At 35.2% G+C, this 24933-nt stretch overlaps 1 protein-coding gene across 2 annotated transcripts; it reads right to left on the bottom strand.

The window, feature by feature from the left end:
• Positions 1 to 634: 634 nt before the first annotated feature.
• Positions 635 to 24933, bottom strand: AADAC (arylacetamide deacetylase). Of its 2 annotated transcripts, XM_078070240.1 has the most exons (6): positions 24722 to 24933; positions 24537 to 24601; positions 13566 to 13788; positions 10375 to 10444; positions 9014 to 9185; positions 635 to 1718 (listed from the first exon to the last, which is right to left on the bottom strand). In XM_078070240.1, exons 3-6 carry the CDS (start codon positions 13783 to 13785, stop codon positions 1122 to 1124), a joined length of 1059 nt encoding a protein of 352 aa, XP_077926366.1. In that variant the 5' UTR covers positions 13786 to 13788; positions 24537 to 24601; positions 24722 to 24933; the 3' UTR covers positions 635 to 1121. The 2 variants fall into 2 exon arrangements, with proteins under 2 accessions (XP_077926366.1, XP_035931406.2); XM_036075513.2 differs by having other exon boundaries at positions 24537 to 24933.

Below are 24933 nucleotides of genomic sequence, written 5' to 3' on the forward strand. Positions count from 1 at the left end.
CCTCAGTCTCCCTAATTTGTCACAAGAATGGAGCTGCTTTTCCCCAAAGTGCCTACATGTGATATCATTGGCATTAAATTTGGTACCCAGCACAGGAAAAGGCTTGTATTAAGAAATGAATTTTGTAGCGATAGACAAATGGCATTATATTGAGGCAAATACTTTGAAAGACAGTTGGCACATAATTCATATTAATGCCTACAAAACAGCATTTCAAAGCTCTAAATCCATGCCAGTTGAGGCTCTGGCATTTCATGAGCTAGATATGTTTAAAACTTTCTTCTCAATCGTAATAGTTTAAGCAATTAAAAAACTAGGGCTGTTGGGGTGCCTGGGTGGCTCAGTTGTTAAGCATCTGCCTTGGGCTCAGGTCATGATCCCAGGGCCCTGGGATCGAGCTGTGCTGCGCATCAGCTTCCCTGTGCAGAGAGAAGCCTGCTTCTCCCTCTCCCACTCCCCCTGCTTGTGTTCCCTCTTTTGCTGTCTCTCTCTCTCTGTTAAATAAATAAATAAAATCTTAAAAAAAAAAAAAAAACTAGGGCTGTTAATTACAGCTATAAGAAATGAATAACAGCAGCAAGAAAAAATATAGGAAAGTAGATATTTTCTAAGATACAGAAGTAAGTAAACAACATTTAGGATAAGAAATAAAGAATCCCCTGATTTATTTTTTATTTTTTTTAACATTCAAATGACATCATTTAATCTTTATCCCAATGACATAATCAGAAATCTTCTGGACCAGATAGAACAACAGTGTGTTTTAGCTTTTACCCTCATACATCTTAAGAAAGCCATTGTACAAAGTTAGCAACTACTACAAGAAAGATGAAATATAAATTATTTTTTAATTTAAATTCAATTAATTAACATATAATAGTATTATTGGTTTCAGAGGTAGAGGTCTTATATAATATCCAGTGCTCATTACATTACGTGCCTTCCTTAACATCCATCACCCAGTTACCCTCTGATTTAAAAAAAAAAAAAACGACATGATGGCTATGCAGACTTAGAAAGGTCACAGATGATAAACATCAACCCAAACATAACCCTTTGATTCTCACTAGTTTCCTATTCTGAAGCTTATATATTTTTATGGACCACTCCTCAGATTTTTACTATAGATTTTCACTTAGCCAATTCATATACTGATTTTCTATTCTATATCCAATTTTAAACCCATAATAGGAAAATGCTCCATGGAATCCATCCTCAATATGGTTATGGGTCACCGGAACTCCAGCGTTCTGAAGTCGGGTGACGTACATAATTCCATCATCTCTCAAGACATCATATTGACAAGTGATGACATAGGTCAAGGGTAAACTTCGCAATTTGTTGTCATCAGCCAACAAGGGGGCTGCCCTCACATCTAAAAACCCTGGATATTTTTTAGCCAGCTCAGAACTACCGTAAGTTGGACTGTTATAAACGTGTCCTTTCTTAAATTTCTCAGGGAGCAAAGAACTCCAATTAACAAATTTGAACAGATGTCTTGATTCCACTGGTACATGTTGATTGAAGAGCATAGCTTTTGCAAGTGATCTGTCCTCAGTAAAGTATTCACTCCACAACCTGACCATCATTGATTTGGACAGAGTTGGAAAATGTGAACATTCCCGATATGATGGTAAATCCATATCAAGAGTCTGAAGGGCAGGATAAATTAAAGACTGGGTCTTGAGTTTGATCTTGATATCTGGGTCATCTATGAGCTGAAAATAATTTAAATGAATCGCTCAAATAGTAATTTTCATTTAAAAGATATTTTTATTTAAAAACAATATATTGATACTGGATAAATCCAGAATCTCAAAAAGACAATCAGAAACCACAAAAATATATCTAAAAGAACTTTCTAATTTTCGATATTGTATTGAATATTAGATGTGTCTTAAATCATGAATATAAACTGATTTGTACTACTTTCCTCATGGATGAAGAGAGAGACCATCTAATCTGTGATTAAAAAGCAAAATATCTACCCTGACAACTAGGAATGGCAATCAGAGGAAACACTTCTTTTTGAGTAAAAAACTTATGTACATATATTATTATATCAACAGGCATTAACATTTAAAGGAAAGATCACATTACTAGGAATTCTAATTTGACTCCGATACTAAACAGACAAATCCTAGGCAAAAGTCTAATTCATTTTAACATTTATGTTTTTTAAATATTCAAATTACATTAGTGCATTAACACAAATTTATCTATAAATTAATATGCATATATTTGGGGTATACTAGAAGGTTTTTATTAAGAAGATACATGACCAAAAATATTTGGAAACCAGTAATATTGAGCATTACAGTTTAGCAGTTGTTTTTATGTACATTTCCTTGGTCTTGCAACATTGAAATGGCCTATTGTGTCTCATAGGTTAATTAACTTCTCTTTTTTTGAATTTTTTTTAGTTAAATTCAATTAATTAACATATAATGTATTATTTGTTTCAGGGGTACAGGTCTGTGATTCATCAGTCTTATATAATACCCAGTGCTCATTAACAGTGATAATTAACTTCTCAAAGTGTGGTCCCTGGACCAGGAGCATATGCATCACGTGAGGATTTGTTAGAAATTCAAATTCTTGGGTCCTCACCCAGACTTACTAAGTCAGTTAGGGAGGAACCAGCAATTTGTATTTTAACAAGTTTCTCAGGTTATTCTCATGTATGCAAAAACTTGAGATACGCTAGTATAGATCACAAATAGTAATTATTAAAGCCATATGTACTCTGATGCTTTTCAAAGTATAATGTCTAAATTGAAGTCTATTTCTTGAAACTTAATATAGACTTGAAGAAAGAGAGCACTCTGACATTTTTTCCTGTGGTATACAGATGACATTTTACACACACACACACACACACACACACACACACTAGCAAAAGCAAATGACAGCACTGTTTTTTTCATTGCCTTTAAAGGACAGTTAGTAATTAGATCTACTTAGTAAAATAAAATATTTATAAGTCCATTACCAGATTGTTTTATGTAAAAATAATTGTTTTATGTTGGAAAAATGTCCTGAATTTAAATAATCATTTCAATGTTTTGTCCCATGTAAGATTACCACACTCCTTTTAGCTCAGTATCTAGTATGAAGAACAGTTTACATTAGTAGAAGTGTGGTAGTAATTAAATAAGTAGCTAACAGGTGGCTGATTTTAGATTGAGTTAAGAAGAAATACAAAAATATTTTATATTTCGCCAATAAATCGAACTTGACAGGTAGCTAAAATCTTTGAACATATATGTTTTAAAAAACTGTCTTTGTACTTAAATATAATACACATAAAATCAAGTATAGAAATTCCTAAAACAGAAATGTAAAATATAACTATGTTTAAGGGTAGGGAGTTTCCCATATACCCTGAATTGACCACACACCCTTCCTCCCCAGTAGGACTGCACACCCATCTTCCTTCTCATCCTTCATTCTATGGAATTCAATAGTGTGTATTTCTTTAAAATTATACCATTTAATCAATGTAGTTTATCTGGTTAAGGACTTTCCATCTATTCTCAGGGAACCAATAATTGTTATTGTGAATTTTACTAAATGCTTTTTCTGTATCTAGTAAGATGATATATGATTCTGCTTCCTTTATCTATTAATGTGGTGAAATTCACTTATTTTTATCAAATATGCTTTTCCTTGCATTATTAGCAACTTGGTCATGGTCTATGTGTATATATATATATACATCTATGTGTATATATATGTGTGTATGTATATGTATATATAGTATATATACATTTTTTCTAATATTTTATTCATGATAGTAATATCTTAGCCATTGTTTTCCTTCCTGAAATTGTTCTTGTTAAATTAGTCATAAAGATCATGCTTCTCTAAAAATAATTAAAAAGAGTGTACAATGTTTTCCTATTCTCTGGAATATTTTGTATTTATTTTGAGTGATTTCTCCTTGATGTTTGATGTAAATTGCCAGCAAGGTTTCTTACCAGGACTGTTTTTATTACTGATTTAATTTGTTTAATGGTTATAAAATGGCTCAGATTTTCATTTCTTCTTGTGTCTGTTTTGCAAGTTATATCTTTCTTGGAATTTGTCTATTGAGTTTAAATATTATTAAATATTTTTTAACTTCAAAGTTTTTCAAATATGTCTTTCAAAGACTACGATGTTCATTCTTAACTCATCAAAGGCTAATTCTTCTTCATATTGAAGGGCTTGCAGTATTGTCCCTTTTTCAATCCTGATGTTAATTATTTATGCCTGACTTTGTTCTTCTTCATTTGTCTTTCCAGAGACTTAAAATTCTTATTAGTTCTTTCAAAGAATTAACTTTTTGCTTGTTGTTCATATTTACTGCTAGCCTGTTTGAATATCATAATTTCTGTTCTTGCCATTACTATTATCTTCCTTCTATTTTTTTTCTTGAGTCAGATGCTTACTTCAACCTTTCTTCCTTTCCAATCTATGCTTTTGAGGAAATAAATTTCCTAAAAATATTGTTCTAAATGTGGGGAACATATGCAAGATATATATTCTATTAATTAATGGGTCACTATTAGGTACTTAATGTATTTTTTAAATTTCCATACAAAGAAGGATATTTTCTTATTTGCCTTTTTCCTATTGATTTCCCACATTGCATTGTGGTTAATAGTCCAAATGTGTGATTTAAATTCTGTGATTTTTTTTTTGAGACTCGCTTTATGGACCAGTACTTTGTCAATTTTTTAAAATGATCACATGTATTTGCTTGTTTCCCTGTTTTTTATAAGTCCATTGAGTTAAATGTATTGATCATTATTCCAGTCCTCTATACCCTTATTATTATTATTGCCTGCTTTTCTTAATTACTGAAAGAAGTATTGTTAAATCTCTCATTATGGTTTTGAACATGTGTGTCTTCCCCTGTAGTTCTGTTAATATTTTCTTTCTTTTTTTTTTTTTTAAAGATTTTATTTATTCATTTGAGACACGGAGATACGGAGAGAGAGAGAGCATGAGCAGGGGGGAGACAGAGGGAGAGGGAGAAGCAGGCTCCCTGCTGAGCAGAAAGCCCGATGCGGGGCTCGATCCCAGGACCCTGGAATCATGACCTGAGCCGAAGGCAGATGCCCAACCATCTGAGCCACCCAGGCGCCCCCTGTTAATATTTTCTTCATACAGATTTAGAGTTATTATATTTTCCTGGTGGTTTAACCTTTTCTGTAATGATGTGATCTTCTTAACCTACCGGCAATTCTTTTAGATGTTATTTCAGGATATACATTTTCCATCCATTTACTTTCAGATTTTCTGCTTTCTAATCTGACAATCTTGGTCCTACAATCAGATTATTTAGACCACTAATATTTACTCTAATTGCAAAAAAAAATTTATTTTGATCTACCTTATTTTGTGAATTCTCCTTTTCTGTTTTCTCTATTTTTGACTTCTTTCAGATTGGTTGACCTTTTAATTATTCTATTTTTTTCCTGTCATAGTTCATAAGTTATACCCTATTTTTATTCTTTAAATGATTACCCTAAGAATTATAATGTGTATTCGTAATGTCTCAAAAACAAATGAAGTTATCAAAGGCCAATTCTAAGTCTTTATTTCTTCTTAGATAATAAAAAGAGCTTAAAAGGCTTAAAATCTGCCCTCCCCTCCACTCTTGAACTTATGGTTTGTTTTTCTTATACTTTAATTCTATATATCTTATTATTTTAAACTATCCAAGTTTAAGATTTACCCACATCTTACCACATTCTTGCTTTTTGCTTCTTCCTGTATCATAAACTTTTATCTGCATTTTCAGTGTGTCTGAAACATTTATTTAAACCACCTTTTACCGTGTTCCATTAATAGCAGTTTTCTTAGTTTTGGTTTATCTGAATATGCCTTTATATCTCCTTTATTTGTAAGTAATATTTTTGTGCACCATAGGATTTGGTTGACAGTAAAAATTGCTGCACTTTGATAATATTCCACTAACTTAGAAATTACATTCTCGCTATTGAGAAATAAGCTGTCAGTATGACTTGCACTTCTGTGAAGGTACTCTTTTTTTTCTCTAAGAATTCCTCTATTTCATTTTTTCAGAATCTCTACACCCAATGTACTCACAACCCTAAGATCAAGAGTTGTATGCCTTACCAACGAAGTCAGACTGGCACCCCTCTATTTCTTTTTGTTTAATTTTGTGTTGTTGGTTTTCTATACTTTCACCTTGCTGTGTCTACATGTAGATTTCTCTCTAGCTACTTATTTTTAATCTTTTAAAAAAGTATATTCAAGATTCATGGAGCTTCTTTTATCTGTATCTTGATATCTTTCATCAGCTCTGCACAATGCCCTACTATATTTTTAAGTATTCCTTTCTCCCATTCTTTCCCCTTTGCTTCTGGCATAACATTTAAAAGTCTATTGGATTTTCTTATCTTCTCTTTTGTATTTTCTATCTTTTTGGGGTTTCCATGCTTCATTTTGCAGAATCATACATGGGTCATAGGACTCATCTTTCAGCTTATAAATGATCTCTTAGCTATGTAAAATAACTTAAACAATTCATAAAGTTTTTATTTTGATAATTTCATTTTTTAGTTTTTCAAAAATTTTTCTGCTGAAATTTGCAATCATGGTTGTGAATTAATTGAAGAAATTAGGATAATTATTTTATATTCTGTGGCTGATAACTGCAGTATCTGAATTTTGTAAAGTGTTTTTCTGTTGTCTGTTGATTCTGCTTGCTTTCCTTCATTGTTTCTTGTTTACTTGTTTGCCTGGATATGTTTTATTCTGTGTTGGATACTGATTTCAAAAAATATTTGCAGGAATAATTTGAAATCTATAATGACACCATATTTCTCCAGGGAGTATTTTTATACATTTCTGTCTAGTCTACTTGAATATCAACTGTTCACACTAACTTAATTTAAGTTCAAGGACTGAAATTTCCCCATTCCATCCAGGTGATGTGAAGCAGGGCTCCAAATGCATATGAGGTTTGTTCTATATCACATTTACCCTGACAGTGAGACCATATCTCTTCAGGGCCTCACTTAAAGTTAGAAGTACTTCATAATTGTCACCATTTTTGGAGGGCCCTGGAACTTGACTTCAACTCTCTAGCTCATCTTGGTTGAACAGTTTTCTTTTGATTGGCATATACCATTAGAGCAGAGAGGACATTGAGTGCTAGGCTTATCTTGTGTGTGTGTGTGTGTGTGTGTGTGTGTGTGTGTGTGTGTGTGTGTTGTATCCTTAAAAAAACTTTTTGGCCTAGAAACTTCTCATATCTTATTATCAGTTTAATGCTCTCCAGAATAGTATAAGGTATTTTAACCAGATTTTTAATAATTATGGGTCAGAATTCATTGGTTAACCACTATAGGAGTCTAAACTCCATAAGAGGAAGGGTTCATTATGCAACACAGTAAAAAGAAATTGATGCTTGAAAAGATTAGGTGGCTTGTCCAAGGTCATAGAGCTGGACATTTCTTTAGCTTCAAAAATCCATGTCTCCTGATGTGCCCTTTGTACTACATCAAGATACCTCTCAGAGTGACAGTGACTAGACAATATAGAAGTTAATTTCTGGGAAGTCGCAGATATCTGCTCTGCAGTATATTTGTAACAAATCACAAAATGTATATCTTTCCTTTGCCTACAAATCATGAGAAGGTTATTCTGAAGGTACCAATAGGCAAAATTGATATACCTTAAAATATGTGTAAAAATGAATAATACAATCAACAAAATCAACAGCAAGGTTTGATTGTATAATAAATTTATGTGCAATATTTATGATTAGAGTTCGTTACTGAATTGCAAACATTCATTCGTAAATCTACAAGCAATTCTTTTTTCATACAGGAACACAGCGTCTAAGCCATCAGTGCCTGGTTTATTTCTTAGGTCGGATAACAACATCAAAAACACTTTACTCACTATTACACTAATTATGATTATGTGTCACTTTAAATTGATAGCCAATAGATGCCCAGTTTTAGCTAAATGTCATAGAAATAGTGTGATGGTTGATTTCTGAAAATTTATAATTCCTTCTGCAAGTAAACAGTATCCATAAACCTGCTAACATTTTTTGTCTATAGGCAAATTAAGAATTCTGATAACAACAGTTTTCATGCAAGTTTTAGTATATTCCATGAAGGATCCTGGATTAATCTGATTCTGTAGCTATGGTGATGGTATCATTGATTGTTTCACAAATACCAGCCCTAATAAAACAAAATAGTGTGGCACTTAGCTGACCATATTAATTATATTTAAACCAATGATCTGAAAAGAGTATTTTATCATTTTATTTTTTTAAAAAATCTGGCGGAATGTAGGGGCCCCTGGGTGGCACAGTCAGTTAAGTGTCTGACTCTTGGTTTTGGCTCAGGTTGTGATCTCAGTGTCGTGATCTCAGGGTCGTGATCTCAGGATTGTGAGATCGAGTCCCACATCAAGCTCCGCACTCAGCACAGAGTCTGCTTGAGACTCTCTCTCCCTGCTACACGAGCGACCTGTGTCTGAGTACCAGCAGCACCAGGATGCCACAGCTGAGGAGGAGGGCACTTTTGAAAAGGAGGGGGCCTAGACCTGTCTGGTACCCAGTAAAGCATGGAAGCCCTGTGAACTCTATTCACTCACAACCTGTCCTCTGATAGCCGTGTCTCACTGTGTGATTCCAGTTGCTTTTCTTCCTGTCTTGAGATTACATGCTGTACAGACACCACCATTAAAGCATTTTCAAAGTGGAAAAAAAAAAAGGCTCTCTCTCCCTTTCCCTCTGCCCCTACCCCCACATGCTCTCTCCCTCTTTCTCTAAAATAAATACACAAATAAATAAATCTTTTAAAAAAATCTGGCGGAATGTAGGAATAGAAGCACTCAGGATATAAATGTTCTCTAATATTTATCTGTACGTATCTCTAACATATTAACATAACATAATTGCTTTAATATGTTAATGTATGAAATAGATATTTAAGTGTAAAATATTTTTTAAAAGAAGCAAACCTAAGCAACGTACCTGTTGAGTCACTGAGGCCACTAAATTCCCTCCAGCGCTTTCTCCAGAAATACCAATCCTTCCAGGATCCACACCATATTTGTCAAGAACATCTTGGCGCAAGAACCACTTTAGTGCATTATATACGTCTTCAAAGTGATTTGGAAAGCGATATTTGGGTGCTAGTCTATAGCTGTGAGCAGAATAACAATGTTTTTTAAGTCAACTATTTTTCATTAAAAAATGTGCATCTGTGTAGAGCAGGAGGCATACTCTAACCCTAAAAATCAAATGTAGAAAAATTTTCTTTAGCAAACCTGGTATTTGGGGTCTTTATGAATCTAAAGACAAACTTCATTCTTATGATAATGATTGATATGAAAGCTTTTACAAATTTTTACATTTGTCCACAAGTAAAGGCTTGAATGCAAAACTTGGATTAGACTTAAGGAAAAAAAAAGTGATCATTTCCTTTAAATAAACTTTTACCAGAATGTTATTTTCTTTGTAATCATTATGCTTCATTACTGACCAATAAATAGCAAACAAAGCTTAGGAATTATAATATTCCAGCTTAATCTAATAACCAAGTTGGCATGCAGTCACTATTATGGTTTTTTTTTTCATAGTTTCTTCATTTTTCTATTTATTCCCATTGGGGTTGTTTTCTTCATTAATTATTGATCTAAAATGTTTTTTGAGAATAGATTTTGCCTGTATTCCTATATGTTATTTGGTGACTAATTGCATTTAATGAAGGATTGTACCATGAAATACACTCTACTAATTGCTTTAAATGCGTTTTATCACTTAATCTTTAAAATAACTCTATGATATAGAAAATATTATATGATTCCCAGTTTATATCTGAGAAAACTGAGCTAAAATGATATTTAGGTGCCACAAAGTCATCCAATTAACTCTACAACCAGGCTTTGAACTTGATTCTCTGACTCCAAAGCCTTCATCTTACTTAGCTAATTAAGAGTAAGCTAGGGGTGCCTGGGTGGTTCAGTCAGCCTCTGACTCTTGATATCAGGGTCGTGAGTTTAAGCCCTATGTGGAGAGCCTCCTGAAGAAAAAAAAAAAAAAAAAAGGAGTAGGCTAGAAATCCAGCAGAGGTCCTTTGTCCCTAAGATGCAGTAGTTTAATTTTATTGTAACAATTTTTTGACTTCCTGTGTTTGATCCCTGTTTGACCTAACTATACAACTCTTTTTACTCTGACTCTTTTCTGGTCATGTCAAGATCACTTTGCCTATCTCACCGTCTCAGTTTCATTTGAAACACTTCCAGCATAACCGAGGAACAACCAAGACAACTGAGAGCATCTGACTGTATACGGCCTGTGGCCAAAGTCAGACGAAGCAGCAGCGTTCTTACTTGGTTGAAATGACAACAGCATCAAGTCTATCAGCCGTCTGTCTGGACAGGAAGTCGTAACCGAACAAAGCTGAAACAAAAGAAAAGAAAATCAGGAACTGACAAATGAATTGATGAGTGTTTCCATCAGCAGAAAGCTTATCCCTATACCTTTTCTCCTCCCTGAAATGTTCTGGGAAAATTTTTTCTAAGATTTCACCTTAGCTATAGAACATGAATTGTTCTGCTCAGTGATCCTTTCACATATGTATTGTCAGCGTTCTTGTCCTTCCCCACATTTTCACACTGGATAATTTAAACCAAATTCATTCTTTTTGAGATTAATCTCTTCTCCCTTCATTCAGCAGGCATTAGGTGTTGAAAGAGTAAACACATTCATACTAATTCCCTGACTTGCAGTAAGTCACAATCTACTAGGGACAGCGGCAGGGAGGGGCAAGCGTATAAGCAGAAAGCAGCAATGCAAACTATGAGTGGTTTTAATGGGGAGGTAGTTGTATGGAAATAGTACTGGACTTTATCAAAACCGCCAGAGAAAGATAAGGAAAAGTAGAAGGAAGGAAAGCTAAAACCTGATTTATATATTCACATTTTCTAGGCAGACAGGAAAAACTGTGTTTTCTGGGGCGGGCGGTGGTGACCATGTGTGTGGAGTGGGGATGAGTAGGCTTGGGTAAATGCTCCCTTTTGCAAATAAGAAAATTGTAAGATGAAATAGAATTTGCCAGTCATGAGAGGAGGGAGAAATCATAAAGTGTTATGGGGGAAGTATCAGAATATGTAGTTGTCACAAACGTTAAATCATGTGGGCCATGAAAAGAAGAGTAGATATTATCTTGAAATGATTCCAAAGTCAGGTGCTGAATATTCTTAAAATATCAAATACACACTAAGTTTTAAGCTTTTATTTAACATTTACTATAAAAAGTCATTCTTGTATTTTGAATTAGAACATAAATTGTTATGTCTTTTTAATAGAAAAATAAAAAACGTCAGGAAAATACCATTTTGTTTCAGGGCTTATTCTTATTTAGTTCCTTTATCTTGGTAAGCATACTCCCATTCTTTAATAATACTTTGATGAAAGGATTTTTAAAGAAGTGCTTTGGGCAGCAGGGACTCATGGAAATGGACTGAGGCATAGCATAGTCAGATTTTGCCTTAGAAACCTCATTCATCGCCAGCTAATGACTTTACTACCTGTATTTATAGAAGATGATAGACAGGATCATATCCTTTACTGCTCTGATTTACGTTTCCAATCTATATCAATATCCATCAACACCTCTTTTTCTCCTGTCACAGAGAAAGTGTGTTTCTCCTCCTGTGTGTTGCTAATACTTCTCCTCTGCACTAAGTCCAATTTCTTCTCATATCCTCTAGATCAGGCAAACCTCATTCCATCCTCCAGCCACCCCCCATTTCTCCAGCGTATTTCTATTAACTGCCATCTTTACCTTCAGTTTATAAACATATTCATAGATCTCTCATTTGTAAATATAAAATTCATATAATATAAAATAAATATTAATACATAGACAAAATAAAACATAAAATTTTATATTATATACAGTAACATTATATACATTAAAATATTACATATTTCATATATTTATATAAACATTAAAAATGCATAAAACAAACTGAAATATATATATTTTTTTAATTTAATTTAATTTTATTATGTTATGTTAGTCACCATAAAATACATCATTAGTTTTTGATGTGGTGATCCACGATTCATTGTTTTTGTATAACACCCAGTGCTCCATGCAGTACATGCCCTCCTTAATACCATCACCAGGCTAACCCATTCCCCCCACCTCCCTCCCCTCTAAAACTCTCTGTTTGATTCCCGGAGTCCAGAGACTCTCATGGTTCATCTCCCCCTCCAATTTCCCCCCTTCATTTTTCCCTTCCTTCTCCTAATGTCCTCCATGCTATTCCTTATGTTCCACAAATAAGTGAAACCATATGATAATTGACTTTCTCTGCTTGACTTATTTCACTTAGCATAATCTCCTCCAGTTCCATCCATGTTGATGTAAAAGTTGGGTATTCATCCTTTCTGATGGCTGAGTAATATTCCATTGTATATATGGACCACATCTTCTTTATCCATTCATTTGTTGAAGGGCATGTCAGCTCTTTCCACAGGTTGGCTATTGCAGACATTGCTGTTATGAACATTGGGGTGCATATGGCCCTTCTTTTCACTACATCTGTGTCTTTGGGGTAAATACCCAGTAGTGCAATTGCTGGGTCATAGGGTAGCTCTATTTTTAACTTTTTGAGGCACCTCCACACTGTTTTCCAAAGTGGCTGTACCAACTTGCATTCCCACCAACAGTGTAAGAGGGTTCCCCTTTCTCCACGGCCTCTCCAACATTTGTTGTTTCTTGCCTTGTCAACTTTTGCCGTTCTAACTGGTGTAATGTGGTATCTCAATGTGGTTTTGATTTGAATTTCCCTGATGGTTAATGATGTTGAACATTTTTTCATGTGTCTGTTAGCCATTTGTATGTTTTCTTTGGAAAAGTGTCTGTTCATGTCTTCTGCCCATTTTTTGAGTTGATTATTTGTTTTTTGGGTGTTGAGTTTGAGACGTTCTTTATAGATCTTGGAAATCAGCGCTTTGTCTGTAGTGTCATTTGCAAATATCTTCTCCCATTCTGTGGGTTGCCTCTTTGTTTTGTTGGCTGTTTCCTTTGCAGTCAATGAAATATATATATTTTTATATAAAATCAAGATAAAATACCCTTACTCAACTCTGGGCTTCTTTTCCATCTAGCACCTTTCTCATTTCTTTCTTATCTAAGCTAAATGAAAGACTAGAGTCATCATCTCCATTTCCTCATTTCTCATCCACTATTCCATGTACTTCATTTTGGTTTTCATTACAACATTCCATCATTTCTGCAATTAACAAGTTTAATAATAAATGTCTAAGCTCATGAAACACTTTTTCTTCTGACCTGAGATTTGCTACAGCAAATCATTATTCCCTTTCAGAAAGAGATCTGAAATAATTCCTTTAAACTAACATAGCTCCAAAGAAATGAATTTCAGACAGCTGAAGTGTTATTTTTCTGGGATGTTTAACAGATATATCTTCTTGATATGTGAAGTCAACATCTTAATAAAATATACGCTATATGACAAATTAAGATTTTTCAACAAAGAGCACATACCAGCACTCCCCAAACACCAACCACCACCATGAACATAAAATAAGACCCTTCTTAGTCTCTCTGGCTTTCGTTTTGGCACATATACACGGACAGGAATGTTGTTGAAAGTTGTCTCCGTCACAGTGACATTTTCATCAGATGTGGGTGGGACTTCTTGAAGGTTCACAAAGAACGTTGCAATGTTCATGAAATGGTTCATTCCCAATAGTTCAGCAAACATAATCTAAAAGAAGGGGGAGGTACACCAGGTTACAAATATCAAATGTCAATGTTGTTTATGAACATAGAAGTATGCTGTATGCTCCCAATAGTCCTGTATCGGATTGTCAAACAGGTGAATCTGAATGACACAGTTAGAAATACTGGAGATTCAGAATTTTTACCACAATAGTTGCCTCATATAAATAAAGGTAAAGAAATTACGGAGGTATTACATCTTGGCAGGTTCTATGCTTCCTACCTTGAGTACAAAGACAAACAGGGTGAGTTCCCTACTCTAAATAAGCTCAGAGTCGAGTGGGAGAAATGGATATATAAGCAGTTATAAAGCAACATAACTGCATGTCTCATAGACATATACAATGAACTTTGGCAAAGGTCAATAGGAAGATAAACTAGTTGCCTGGACATGAGACCTGGGGAGATGTTTTCAAACAGTAGGTGAACTCTGTTATGAGTACTGAACTCTGATATGCAAGAGTTTGGCCAAACAAAGGAGGAAATCTCCCTCTAGGCCAAAGTTAAAAACACAGGGACACTCCTACTGCAATCGGAGAAAGGCAGGTAGCTTAGTAAAGCTCTGAAGTCAGGTCCACACAAGGATGAAAAAAAGAAAAGGGACCTCAGGAGGTGAGTATGAGCCAAACCATGAAAGATCTATAATGTTAGAATTCCAAGAATCAAAAAGACTCATTTTCCCATCTTAAATTGGAAACATGTGATAATTAATTAAGTAGTTGGGTCAAATTCTAAAAAAAAAAAAAAAAAAAAAAAATAGTTGGGTCGTCCTCTTTACCATTATATGAAGGTAAAACAGGTACAAAAGGAATAAGCAAAATTATCTGTTTTCAATACTGAATCATCCCCACCTGGTTCCTGAAAGGCAGGTCAGGGAAATACATTTCCCACAACTCCATGCCAGATTAAATTATGCCACAAAGAAGCACTCCTACAAGAATGAGAGGGCAGAAATGAAGAAAAAACCATTATTTTCTCTGAGCTCCTATGGGTATTGATTAAACATGTGGCTTTTTTTTAAGTCTGACTTAATCTGTATTGTTATGGTTTCTTACCCAATTTTGAGAGCTGCCTCCTAGCATTCCCCCAAGAGAACCAGGTTTGGATGAGTTAATATTGAGGGAAAGGGGAATACCCAGACTTTGGAAAGAGAATACTAGGCACTCGTTCTGAAATGGTATTAATTCCTAGAGACTCCAAAGCCACCATGGCCATCAAGCAGAGTGAAGCTTAGGGTATCAAGTATGAAATAGTGTTCTAGATTGATTCCCAATTAAAATGGGTCCAAGGGTATAAATATCCATAGCTGTGCTTATTTTCCCAGTTTCTCTCAGTGGATAGTTGAAATAGACGTACTTGGCAACTGACAGTGTCCTTACTTTGGCTCCTTATTCCATTAGTCAAGAGGTATTATGGAAGTTAGGGCCATGTAGAAACACCTGAAACTGCCTCTCCCTACTGAAATAGTAAAAGAAAAGCAATAATAAATCCCAGGGAATCACAAAGATTTGTGCCGCAATCAAAAGACTTGAAAAATTTAGAGGTGATAATTTCTGTGCAAGTCTTAAAATGACACAAGATTTTCTCCCTGACTAAACACCAGCTGGACTCCTCTGAGTCCCTTTCTCAACTGGGCCTCAACCAGTTGAGACACAGACACTCAGCACAAATGACTTCATTCACCCCCTTTCTCCCACATTAGCATAGCTCAATGCTATGGCAAAAATGTACTGCTTGTTTTAGCCAACACCTGACAGATAAGCCCCTGATCATCCTTTCTGAGGGTACTTACTAAAGAAGGCTTACAATGTGAATCCTTTCTCTGCCTCTTTGAAATGTATATGTATCTCCTACAATTTAGGAGTGTCTTTCTCAAGGACCTGAAAGCCATTCCTTGGGAATGTAATCATTAGGAAGAACTGAGAGAATAGAATCCAAACTTCCATAATTGCCAGTGGGCCTAAATGCATGTATAATAACCAACCCCTTGTCACCTCATTTCCTGATCCTGAGCCCGCCCTTGCTCCCTTCCTTATTCCCATTCTCCCTTTAAAACATCCATTCACCTCTGTACAAACTGAAGTTGAGTTCAAATCATGCTGACCCACTTCCCTATTGCAATAACATATTATTGGTTAAAATCTGAACTTACCACTTTAACTAGGGTCTGCTTTTGTTTTGTCAAAGGGTGTATCAACTATATGACTTAAACAGAAGACAGATGAATGTTTGAGAAATACAGAATTATCTTAATCAGGTCATAACTCCAATTGCAGCTGCTATTCCAGATATCTCTTTAATGGAACAAATTAACACAGCTTCTGGCTTCTAGTACACAGCATTTGTTTGGGCCTGTCTCCTTCTCTACCAGTTAGCAAGGAAAGCAGTACACCGTTACTGTCTTGCTTCGAGTCTATAGGAACTCTCTTGCTCCCTGCATAATCTGATCTACAAGAATTTCTACTGTCTCTGTATGTCACAGGACATCATACTGGTCCACAACACTGTGTCATCAAGCTTATAGATCTGGTGATTGAGAAATAGCAAATACTATGCATGCCTTGGTAAATCATATATGTGACAAAGAATACATAGTAAACCTCATGAAATTTAGGGACTTGCTACTTTGGTTTCTGGGTGTTCAGAAGTCTGGGGCTTCTTGGATATTGTCTCCAAAGTAAAAGAAAGTTGCTATTTTTGTACTCTCACCATAAAAAAGGGGCAAAATGCTCAGTGACTCACTTCAGATTAAGGTAGCAAAATACTCCCAATTATTTATCAAGTAAGCCTAATACTCAGCCTGCTGGATTTTAGTGGGAACTAAAGACACAGAGTCTCTGCATCAGGTCCAGGATGCACTGCAAACTGCTCTGTTCCCCAGAGCAGAACCAATGGTGATCAAAGGGTCTGGGGCAACTAGGGGTGTGGTAGGGAGGGTGTGGCAAGAACTTATGATTTTGAGCAAATCCATTCCTAGTCCTCTTGCATTCTCTGCAATAATGATCCTGGCTTGCTTTTAGGCACTGGTAACGCTTTGTACAAATTCCCGATGAGAAAGCCTTACTCCTTCACTAGTCATCTGCACCACTTTTGTCTTAAAACTTTCTATGTTTGCCTCTACTTAAGAAGCATGTATTACTAAAATAGAAAAATATTTGTATTTAATTATATATATGGTGTGTGTTTATATATGAGCATATACATATGGCTGTGTATATGAGTAAAAATATGTATATGCATATATCTATGAGTATAAATATACAACACACACACAAACATGTATGTAAGTGTATGCGTGTGTGTATATATATATATACACACACGCATACACACACACCCCCCCATCTGGCGAAGTCTATGTTTCCTTTATGTTCAGATTTACTTTAGGACCTGGGATTTTTCTATGCTTTCATACTCCTTCTTTCACCCCAACTGCAGTAAAAGTACCTCTAGTTTCTTCCTTTATGCATAGTTCCTGCTTTGTATCCTTCAAAGACTCCAGATTCACCAAAACAAAACTGGCATCAGAGAAATAGTCATTAAAATAACCACACTTTCACATTTCAGCTATCACAAAATCTACCACTTTACTCTCTTTTTTTGTTATTGTTCATTTTTAAAGTTTCCCATTTTTTACAGACTCCTAATTGAATTCTCAAACTGTACTTCCTGCAGCCTTCCTGGGTTTTAAGAAAAAATACATCAAAATTACTTCTAACCTGAGTGTTTACTGGATTGACAAATTCACCAAGGGGAGTCCCCTTTAAAAGTTCTGGGAGTAATAATGCCCCTGGGATCCCTTAGAGAAGAAAGCAGAGAGGAGTCAGGATAGCAGCGAAGTCTGTGCAGGGACTCAGGCCCACATCAGGGGAGTCCCTGGAGTGCAAGCTTCTTCAGTGCAAGTGAATGCGGTCTGACTTCACAAAATATACTGCATGTTCAGTGTGTGCAAAGCCCAGTGCTAGAAAGTATATTGATGCAAGATGCCTGGGATAGAATTTTCTTTTTTTTTTTTTTTAAGATTTTATTTATTTATTTGTCAGAGAGAGAGAGCTCACAAGCAAGGGGAGCTGCAGGCAGAGGGAGAGGGAGGCAGAGGGAGAGGGAAGGGGAGAAGCAGGCTCCCTGCTGAGCAGGAAGCCAGATGCGGGGCTCAATCCCAGGACCCTGGGATCATGACCTGAGCTAAAGGCAGACGCTTCACCCGCCACCCAGGCGTCCCGATAGAATTTTCAACTTTCATGGACTATCGGTAAAAGTGAACATAAATAACCTGCAATAAGAAGCAAAATGAAGAAAGACCTTGAATAGGGTGGTGACGTAGGAAGAGGAAGGGGATCAATTCTAACTGACTGATATGAAGATAGTGTCTGGTGGGTGCTTTTAATCTGCAAATTATGAGCGTTTAAAAATTTTAGGATTAGTTAAGAGAGGCAAGACAATTTGATCAAAAGCCTGAAGGAAAAGAATGACTAAAGTGTTTACAAAAACCCAGAAGTTTTCTAGAAGCTAACTAACCTTCTTAGGCCCTATGGTTGAATTACACTGAATTATACTGGGAAGCTCTGTTGAGGCTGCATTGTGGGGAGCTGTTTTCAGAACACGGTGGTCTATTCTTTCTTTATAAGAGTATTAGCAAGGAGTTTAATATGTTCGAACTAGCTAACAACAAAATAAATGGTATATATAATATATATGTATCATTAAATATAATGATCAAAGAAATTATTAAAATTTAAAAAATTTTTAATTTGTAGGCGTTGTGAAATATCTGGGGAATTAAACTGATAATAATCCATTTATAATTTTCTAATTCATGTATTGAAAGGTCATTTCCAGTTATTATCCTGTTTTATTTAGTCTAATGTCTCAGACTAATTTGATCCAAAAAACAATAACATTATGATATGGACATATATTGAGGAATTATTAGATTTTCCTGAAGTTAAGAAGTTAGTTATAGTCAAAAGGATAAAAGACAGCATGCGATCAACTAACAGATTGATGACAGATAGATTGATAAATACTAGCAGCTTCATAATATATATATTCACATGTATATATTGTACTATCTATATTTATATAGTTATAGATGTTATTAATATCTATGTCTAATCCAAGTCCAAATCTGTAATCATATGCATATCCATATCTGTCTGTATCTATCTCTATAAAACTTATAGGTATTTTTCAAACACTAATGATGTAATGTATGGTGATTAACATAACATAATAAAATTTTTAAAAAATTTTAAAAAAACATAGGTATTTTTACAGAAATTTGACTTGAACATGATTTTCAATATTTATTTTATTCAGTATTGCCAATGTTCAGCTGGAAAATTTTTTCATACAATTGTATCCGGCTGTAAAATTACAAACATCAATGGGCACCTGGGTGGCTCAGTTGGTTAAGCATCTGCCTTCAGCTCAGGTCATGATCCCAGGTCTTGGGATTGAGCCCCACATTGGGCTCCCTGCTCAGTAGAGAGCCTGCTTCTCCCTCTCCCTCTGCCTGCCACTCCTGCTGCTTGTGATCTCTCTCTCTCTCTCTCTGTGTGTCAAATAAATAAATAAAATCTTTAAAAAATTACAAACATCCAAGGGGAGGGGGGAGGGAGGATGGGTTAGCCTGGTGATGGGTATTAAAGAGGGCACGCTCTGCATGGAGCACTGGGTGTTATACGCAAACAATGAATCACAGAACACTACATCAAAAACTAATGATGTAATGTATGGTGATTAACATAACATAATAATAAAAAAATTACAAACATCCAGTGATAACACAGGCAGTAGTATGGAGATAGATATAAATAACTACTATACTTATTGTTTTTAATTTTTGCCAGATTTGTGCTTTACTCATTCCATTCTTACTAAGACCTGATCCGTAGTAATATATTCCCAGATTTTCAGTTGAGCACATTGTGGTAGGAGAGCTTAAAAGATCTGTTCATGTCCATCCAGACGGTTAGTGATGGATATGGGACTCAAGCCCATGTCTGACTCTGGAGCTAGGTGTCACTCCCGACTAGACAATATGCTGTCCCTTAGTGACCATCATTACATGCCTATGAGAGACTAAGCAGAAACCTAACTCTCTGGTCGCCTGGGCCTGGCCCAGGGTCTAGTGGAATGGTGTATCCCCCCACCAGCAGCATTTCCCAACCAACTCATGCTACCCCTGGGTAGGTGTTCAACTATCAAGCAAATACCCCTCCTTACTGGTGCCCAGCAACTGTCCCAAAGAGAAGTCAGTTGTTAGACCCACAAAAAGTACACACTTCCAAGAAATGACTGCCCTCGTGTTACAATTGCAGCCAGAAGGGGAGAACTTCCTATAGAGTAAACTACAAATGCTTAGTCCATGCCTGACAGGCTTTGGGAGACCAATTATTCTAGCTATGAGTATGCTCCATATCTTCTCCATATTCTGGGTATACTCCCCAAACAGACAGCTCCACATATGCCAACCATGTTCCCCAACACTTGGGTGTCTCCTCCCTGCTCCTCTCTATAATTACACAAGGGGTGGAGACTCCTACCTCCAGCACACCATCTTCTGTCCTTTTTATTTCTACATAATTTTTACAAAGTGTTAAATAATATCCTCCATGTTTCTGCTGGGTATGATTTTTGTACAAGCCCTCCAACCAATTAGCAAAAATGTTTGAAGAAATCACATAAATATCAGGACTGCTGATTTTAAATGTCACCATAGAAAAGTAATAGATCATAAGCATTTATTTACTTAATTTTAACAAATTTAAAATTTCTACAACCTATGACATAAAGTAGGTGTCATAGGAGTAATTGTTTCTAAATATGCTAATTTAGTTGGCCCTCTGGTTTAAATCGAAGTTAAGTACAGAAAATATAAGGCCCTCTTTTAAAACATAAATCACCAGACTCAAGTATTTTATCTGCAAAGAATGAGGCTGGTTAGCCCAAATAAATATTTTTTAAATGATAAAAAATGGTCAAATTAAATTAAACTAAATTAAAAAAATACAAATTAAAGATAAGAATTTAGTTATGAAAATAGTAATTGTAACATGTTGTGTAAGGCGGTACTAAGTATAAAATTTTGTAAAAAGACTTTATAATCTCACAAACTTTTGGATCCTACTAGGAAGTGTAATAAATACATAACAAAAGACTAAGAAGTTACCAGTGTGTTAAAAATAATGTCCAGTGTCCCTGGAGTCTGAATTGAATCACAGCAATTTTACAGTTTCTTTCATTGTCCTTCCTTTAGTGAACTGTGATGAATTAGAGCAATAGCTTAGTGGACCTATCTTCTCGGATCACTTCCTCTCCTTATACTAACTCTATACCCTAAACGGAATTTTTTATGTAAATTTGAAATATCAAATAATAAAGAGGGAAAATTCTGACCAACTCTGGAATTTATATCCCTAAATTTATGGACAAAATTATTTCTTGTGTCTTAATCTGTCGTACAGAGATCTAGCCCCTAAAGGAAAAATAATAAAATTGAATTTCTGAGCATTCAAAGTTAAGAAACAGTACCTAGGCCATTGGCCGCAGCCAAGTTAGGGTTTTGCATAGGAAGTGCAGGTATTTGGTAATTTGGAAACTAAAATGATCATTGGGCCTCAAAACGTTCACCCTTCACAGGCCAACCAGTGTATCTTTGAGGTCACAGTAACAAAAAGAAGTAAGCTGGGCCAAGTGTAAACAAAGAACAGAGATGATAAAACCAGTGTTTTTAAAAATGGCCTTACTCCCTGCTCCATGGGAAGCCTGCCTCTCCCTCTCCCACTCCCCTTCTTGTGTTCCCTCTCTCACTGTGTCTCTCTGTCAAATAAATAAATAAAATCTTTAAAAAAAAAAAAAAAAGGCCTTAAACCTAGGAAGCTTCAAATTGTGTTGTGATGAGTGCTGGGTGTTACACACAACTAATGAATCGTTGAACGCTACATCAAAAACTAATGATGAACTATATGTTGGCTAATTGAGCATAATAATTTAAAAAAGAATTTTTACATATTCTAAAAAAAAAATTGTCTCAATTCAACTAAGGAAAACCTTACAGTCTGGTATTGTGGTGGAAAACACTTTTCACAAATGTTTATAATCCCAAGCCCAGGATGCGTTTGATAGTGTTATGTTATTTGACTACAATGTTACTTCTTACCAAGACTAGATACAACCTCCTAGTCCTTACAAGGTAATGTTGAGCAATCTATTAGAGTTGGCATTTTAGTTAACTATATTTGGTATTTCTATTCTAGGAGATAATGCTGCACCACAAACAAGTTGACAGGTGATTGTATTCCATGACTTCCATTTATCTTCATCATTGAATTATCAAAAGTGTGAATTACTATTCTTTATCTTAAGTTCAAACTGATCAGCGAAGCACGAAATAGGACCTGATGGCATTAAATTCAAGCAAGAAACTGTTGGGTTTTTTTTCTTTTTGGGGGAAGGAAGGAGGATTGGCAAAAAACTGGCTTCTTCATCAATGTGTGATAGATTTTACAGAGGTTTGGAAAGATGTCATATTATATGGTAATCTGATGTATTTAGTAAATAAATTCAACTTTTTCTTAAAAAAGACTGAAGGCTTTAAGGTAAATCTACGTATTCTGTAGAAAACCACACAGAAAAAGAAAGAAAATAACAAATCAATAATCACGAAGATACCAATTACCTCTGAACCTTCCTGGGTAGTTTCTGAGTTTCTTTACTTTTCCCAGAGTCAAGCCTTATTATGTTTTAATCCTGCTTGTGAGAGTCTTTGATTTGGTGAGACTCTTTCATTTTTGAGAGTATAAATATATATGTATATATTGTAGCAGTTTTGTGACTTAGCACAAAAACTGAAAGAAAAAAAATATATTGACCCTACCTCTATTCCTCAGGACATTCTTGTAATAGTTTGTCCAGGAAAAGCCATTCAGTCAAATAGAAATAATACAAAAGTTGTAGATGTAATATTCATGCAAGATACTAGGTACTATATGAAAAATAACAGTTTCCAACACATGAAGAAAATGAAAAAAACAAATTAGAAACAAGTTGCTACAGGGGTGCCTGGGTGGCTCAGTCATTAAGCGTCTGCCTTCGGCTCAGGTCATGATCCCAGGGTCCTGGGATCGAGCCCCGCATCGGGCTCCCTGCTCAGCGGGAAGCCCGCTTCTCCCTCTCCCACTCCCCCCTGCTTGTGTTCTCTCTCTCACTGCATCTCTCTCTGTCAAATAAATAAATAAAATCTTAAAAAAAAAAAAAGAAACCAGTTGCTACAAAGTGGGTGAAATATATTACACAATATTGCAGAATGGATTTTAAAAATAACATAAGAAGAAATATCACAAAGGAGAAATGCACATATTCATGGAAGATATAGACAGATGTTTGGAGGTAATCACTAGTCAAAAGAAAGGAGTGACTGAAAACCGATACTGGTAGAAATTAGAAAAGGAATATTAAAAACAAAGGAAAATAATTTCAGAAATAAACACCAAATTCAAAGAAACCCAAGGTATTATATATGATAAAAATGAGAAAAACAAAAGGAAGGAAAAATGTAGAAAAAGATTAAAAAGTACTAGGAGAGAAAGTGACATTGTTTTAGAGACATACAAAGAGGACCGTATGTGTATTTAAACATGTATATGTAACTATATACACACATATAATTAACCTAAATAATAAAAGAAAACAAAACTCTGAACAAAAATATTTTATTTTTAAATTTTTTTCCAAAATAAATATTTTAAATATAATTCAAGAATAATTTACAAAAAATAAGACATGAAGCTATATTCCAGTGAAACTGACCCAAATCCAACAACACATGTGCTAATAAAATTACTACAAATGATCAAATCACTAATAAGAAAATGAAAATAAGACATGCATTGCACTTATTCAGAGCTATATTCAATTCCAGAAGAGACCTAATAAAACACCTTAAAAAAAATCCAAGGAAAGAGATAATGAGCCAAAGGTTTAATACCCAGACTAACTGTCCTTGAATTACTGTTATTTTATTTTGGGTTTTATTTTGTTTTGTTTTGTTTTTTGCTATAGAAGGCAATTTACTACAGAGATGTTTAAAGGAGATAAAAAATGGTTTCCATTTCACATAATGAGCCTTGTTAGGAAAGAACCACGGGTCTTTGAGGGGCAGCGCCGAAACCAGCAGCCTGCCAACCAGCCGCCCATCACCTTAGTAGTCCAGCCTTTTACAACTGGAAATCGTGTGCATCCTGTTGCCCTGGACTTTTTACCAGCTGAACTTGTTTACAAATATTTCAATACGAATGCATTTTCTTGTCTGAATTCAAGATTATTGCACAAATTCTGTGACTCATCACTGCGTTGTTCAATCCTACCATTTCTGAAGTTCTTAAAAAAAAAAAAAAGTGCTTCATTGTGGCAGCATTCATGCCATGAAACTCAGAATGAGAATTTTTGTCTTCCTGTCTTTTCATATTTAAAAGATTATGTTTTGTCTTTTAATATTTAAAATTAAAGCTATTTGACTACTTCCTCCATACTCATTCTGTTAGGGGTCTGCATTAAGGAATAGTCAAAAAAAAAAAAAATATATATATATATGGTTTTAAGGTCTTCAAGCAAGCTTTAAGAACAAAATTTCCAAGACAGTAGAAATTTTTTAAATAACAATAATACAAATAATTATTTTCTCCTGATTAAAATGTTAAATATTCAGAGTCAATAGAACTATGTACTTACCAAATCTGTTACAGTTTTCAAACATACGGACAGGCACAGTAGTTTCCATGGCTCTTCAATATTATCTGGGAGAGGTATATAAATATAATATGCCATGAAGACCCCCATGATCAGAAGCAAAAGAGTCTTTCTTCCCATGATGGTTCCCTTCTGCTCTTTTTTTTTTTTTTTTTTTAAGATTTTACCTATTTATTTGACAGAGACAGTGAGAGAGGGAACACAAGCAGGGGGAGTGGGAGAGTGAAAAGCAGGCTTCCCGCTGAGCAGGGAGCCCAATGCCGGGCTCAATCCCAGGACCCTGGCACCGTGACCTGAGCCGAAGGCAGATGCTTAAGGACTGAGCCACCTAGGGGCCCCTCCCTTCTGCTCTTTGGACTTGGCAACACACTAAGTACGC

The sequence above is a fragment of the Halichoerus grypus genome, chromosome 1, assembly GCF_964656455.1.
Source record: "Halichoerus grypus chromosome 1, mHalGry1.hap1.1, whole genome shotgun sequence".
Taxonomy (NCBI): domain Eukaryota; kingdom Metazoa; phylum Chordata; class Mammalia; order Carnivora; family Phocidae; genus Halichoerus; species Halichoerus grypus.

What these genes read in the sequence shown, in the direction of transcription:
- AADAC (XM_036075513.2), bottom strand. Translation starts at nt 24,674, where the DNA reads ATGGGAAGAAAGACTCTTTTGCTTCTGATCATGGGGGTCTTCATGGCA. An exon ending in TTGGTGTTTGGGGAGTGCTG is followed by an intron (nt 10,445 to 13,565) that starts GTATGTGCTCTT and finishes CTTTTGTTTCAG; the next exon opens with CTTTGTTCGGTTACGACTTC. An exon ending in TGGCCTCAGTGACTCAACAG is followed by an intron (nt 1,719 to 9,013) that starts GTACGTTGCTTA and finishes AATTATTTTCAG; the next exon opens with CTCATAGATGACCCAGATAT.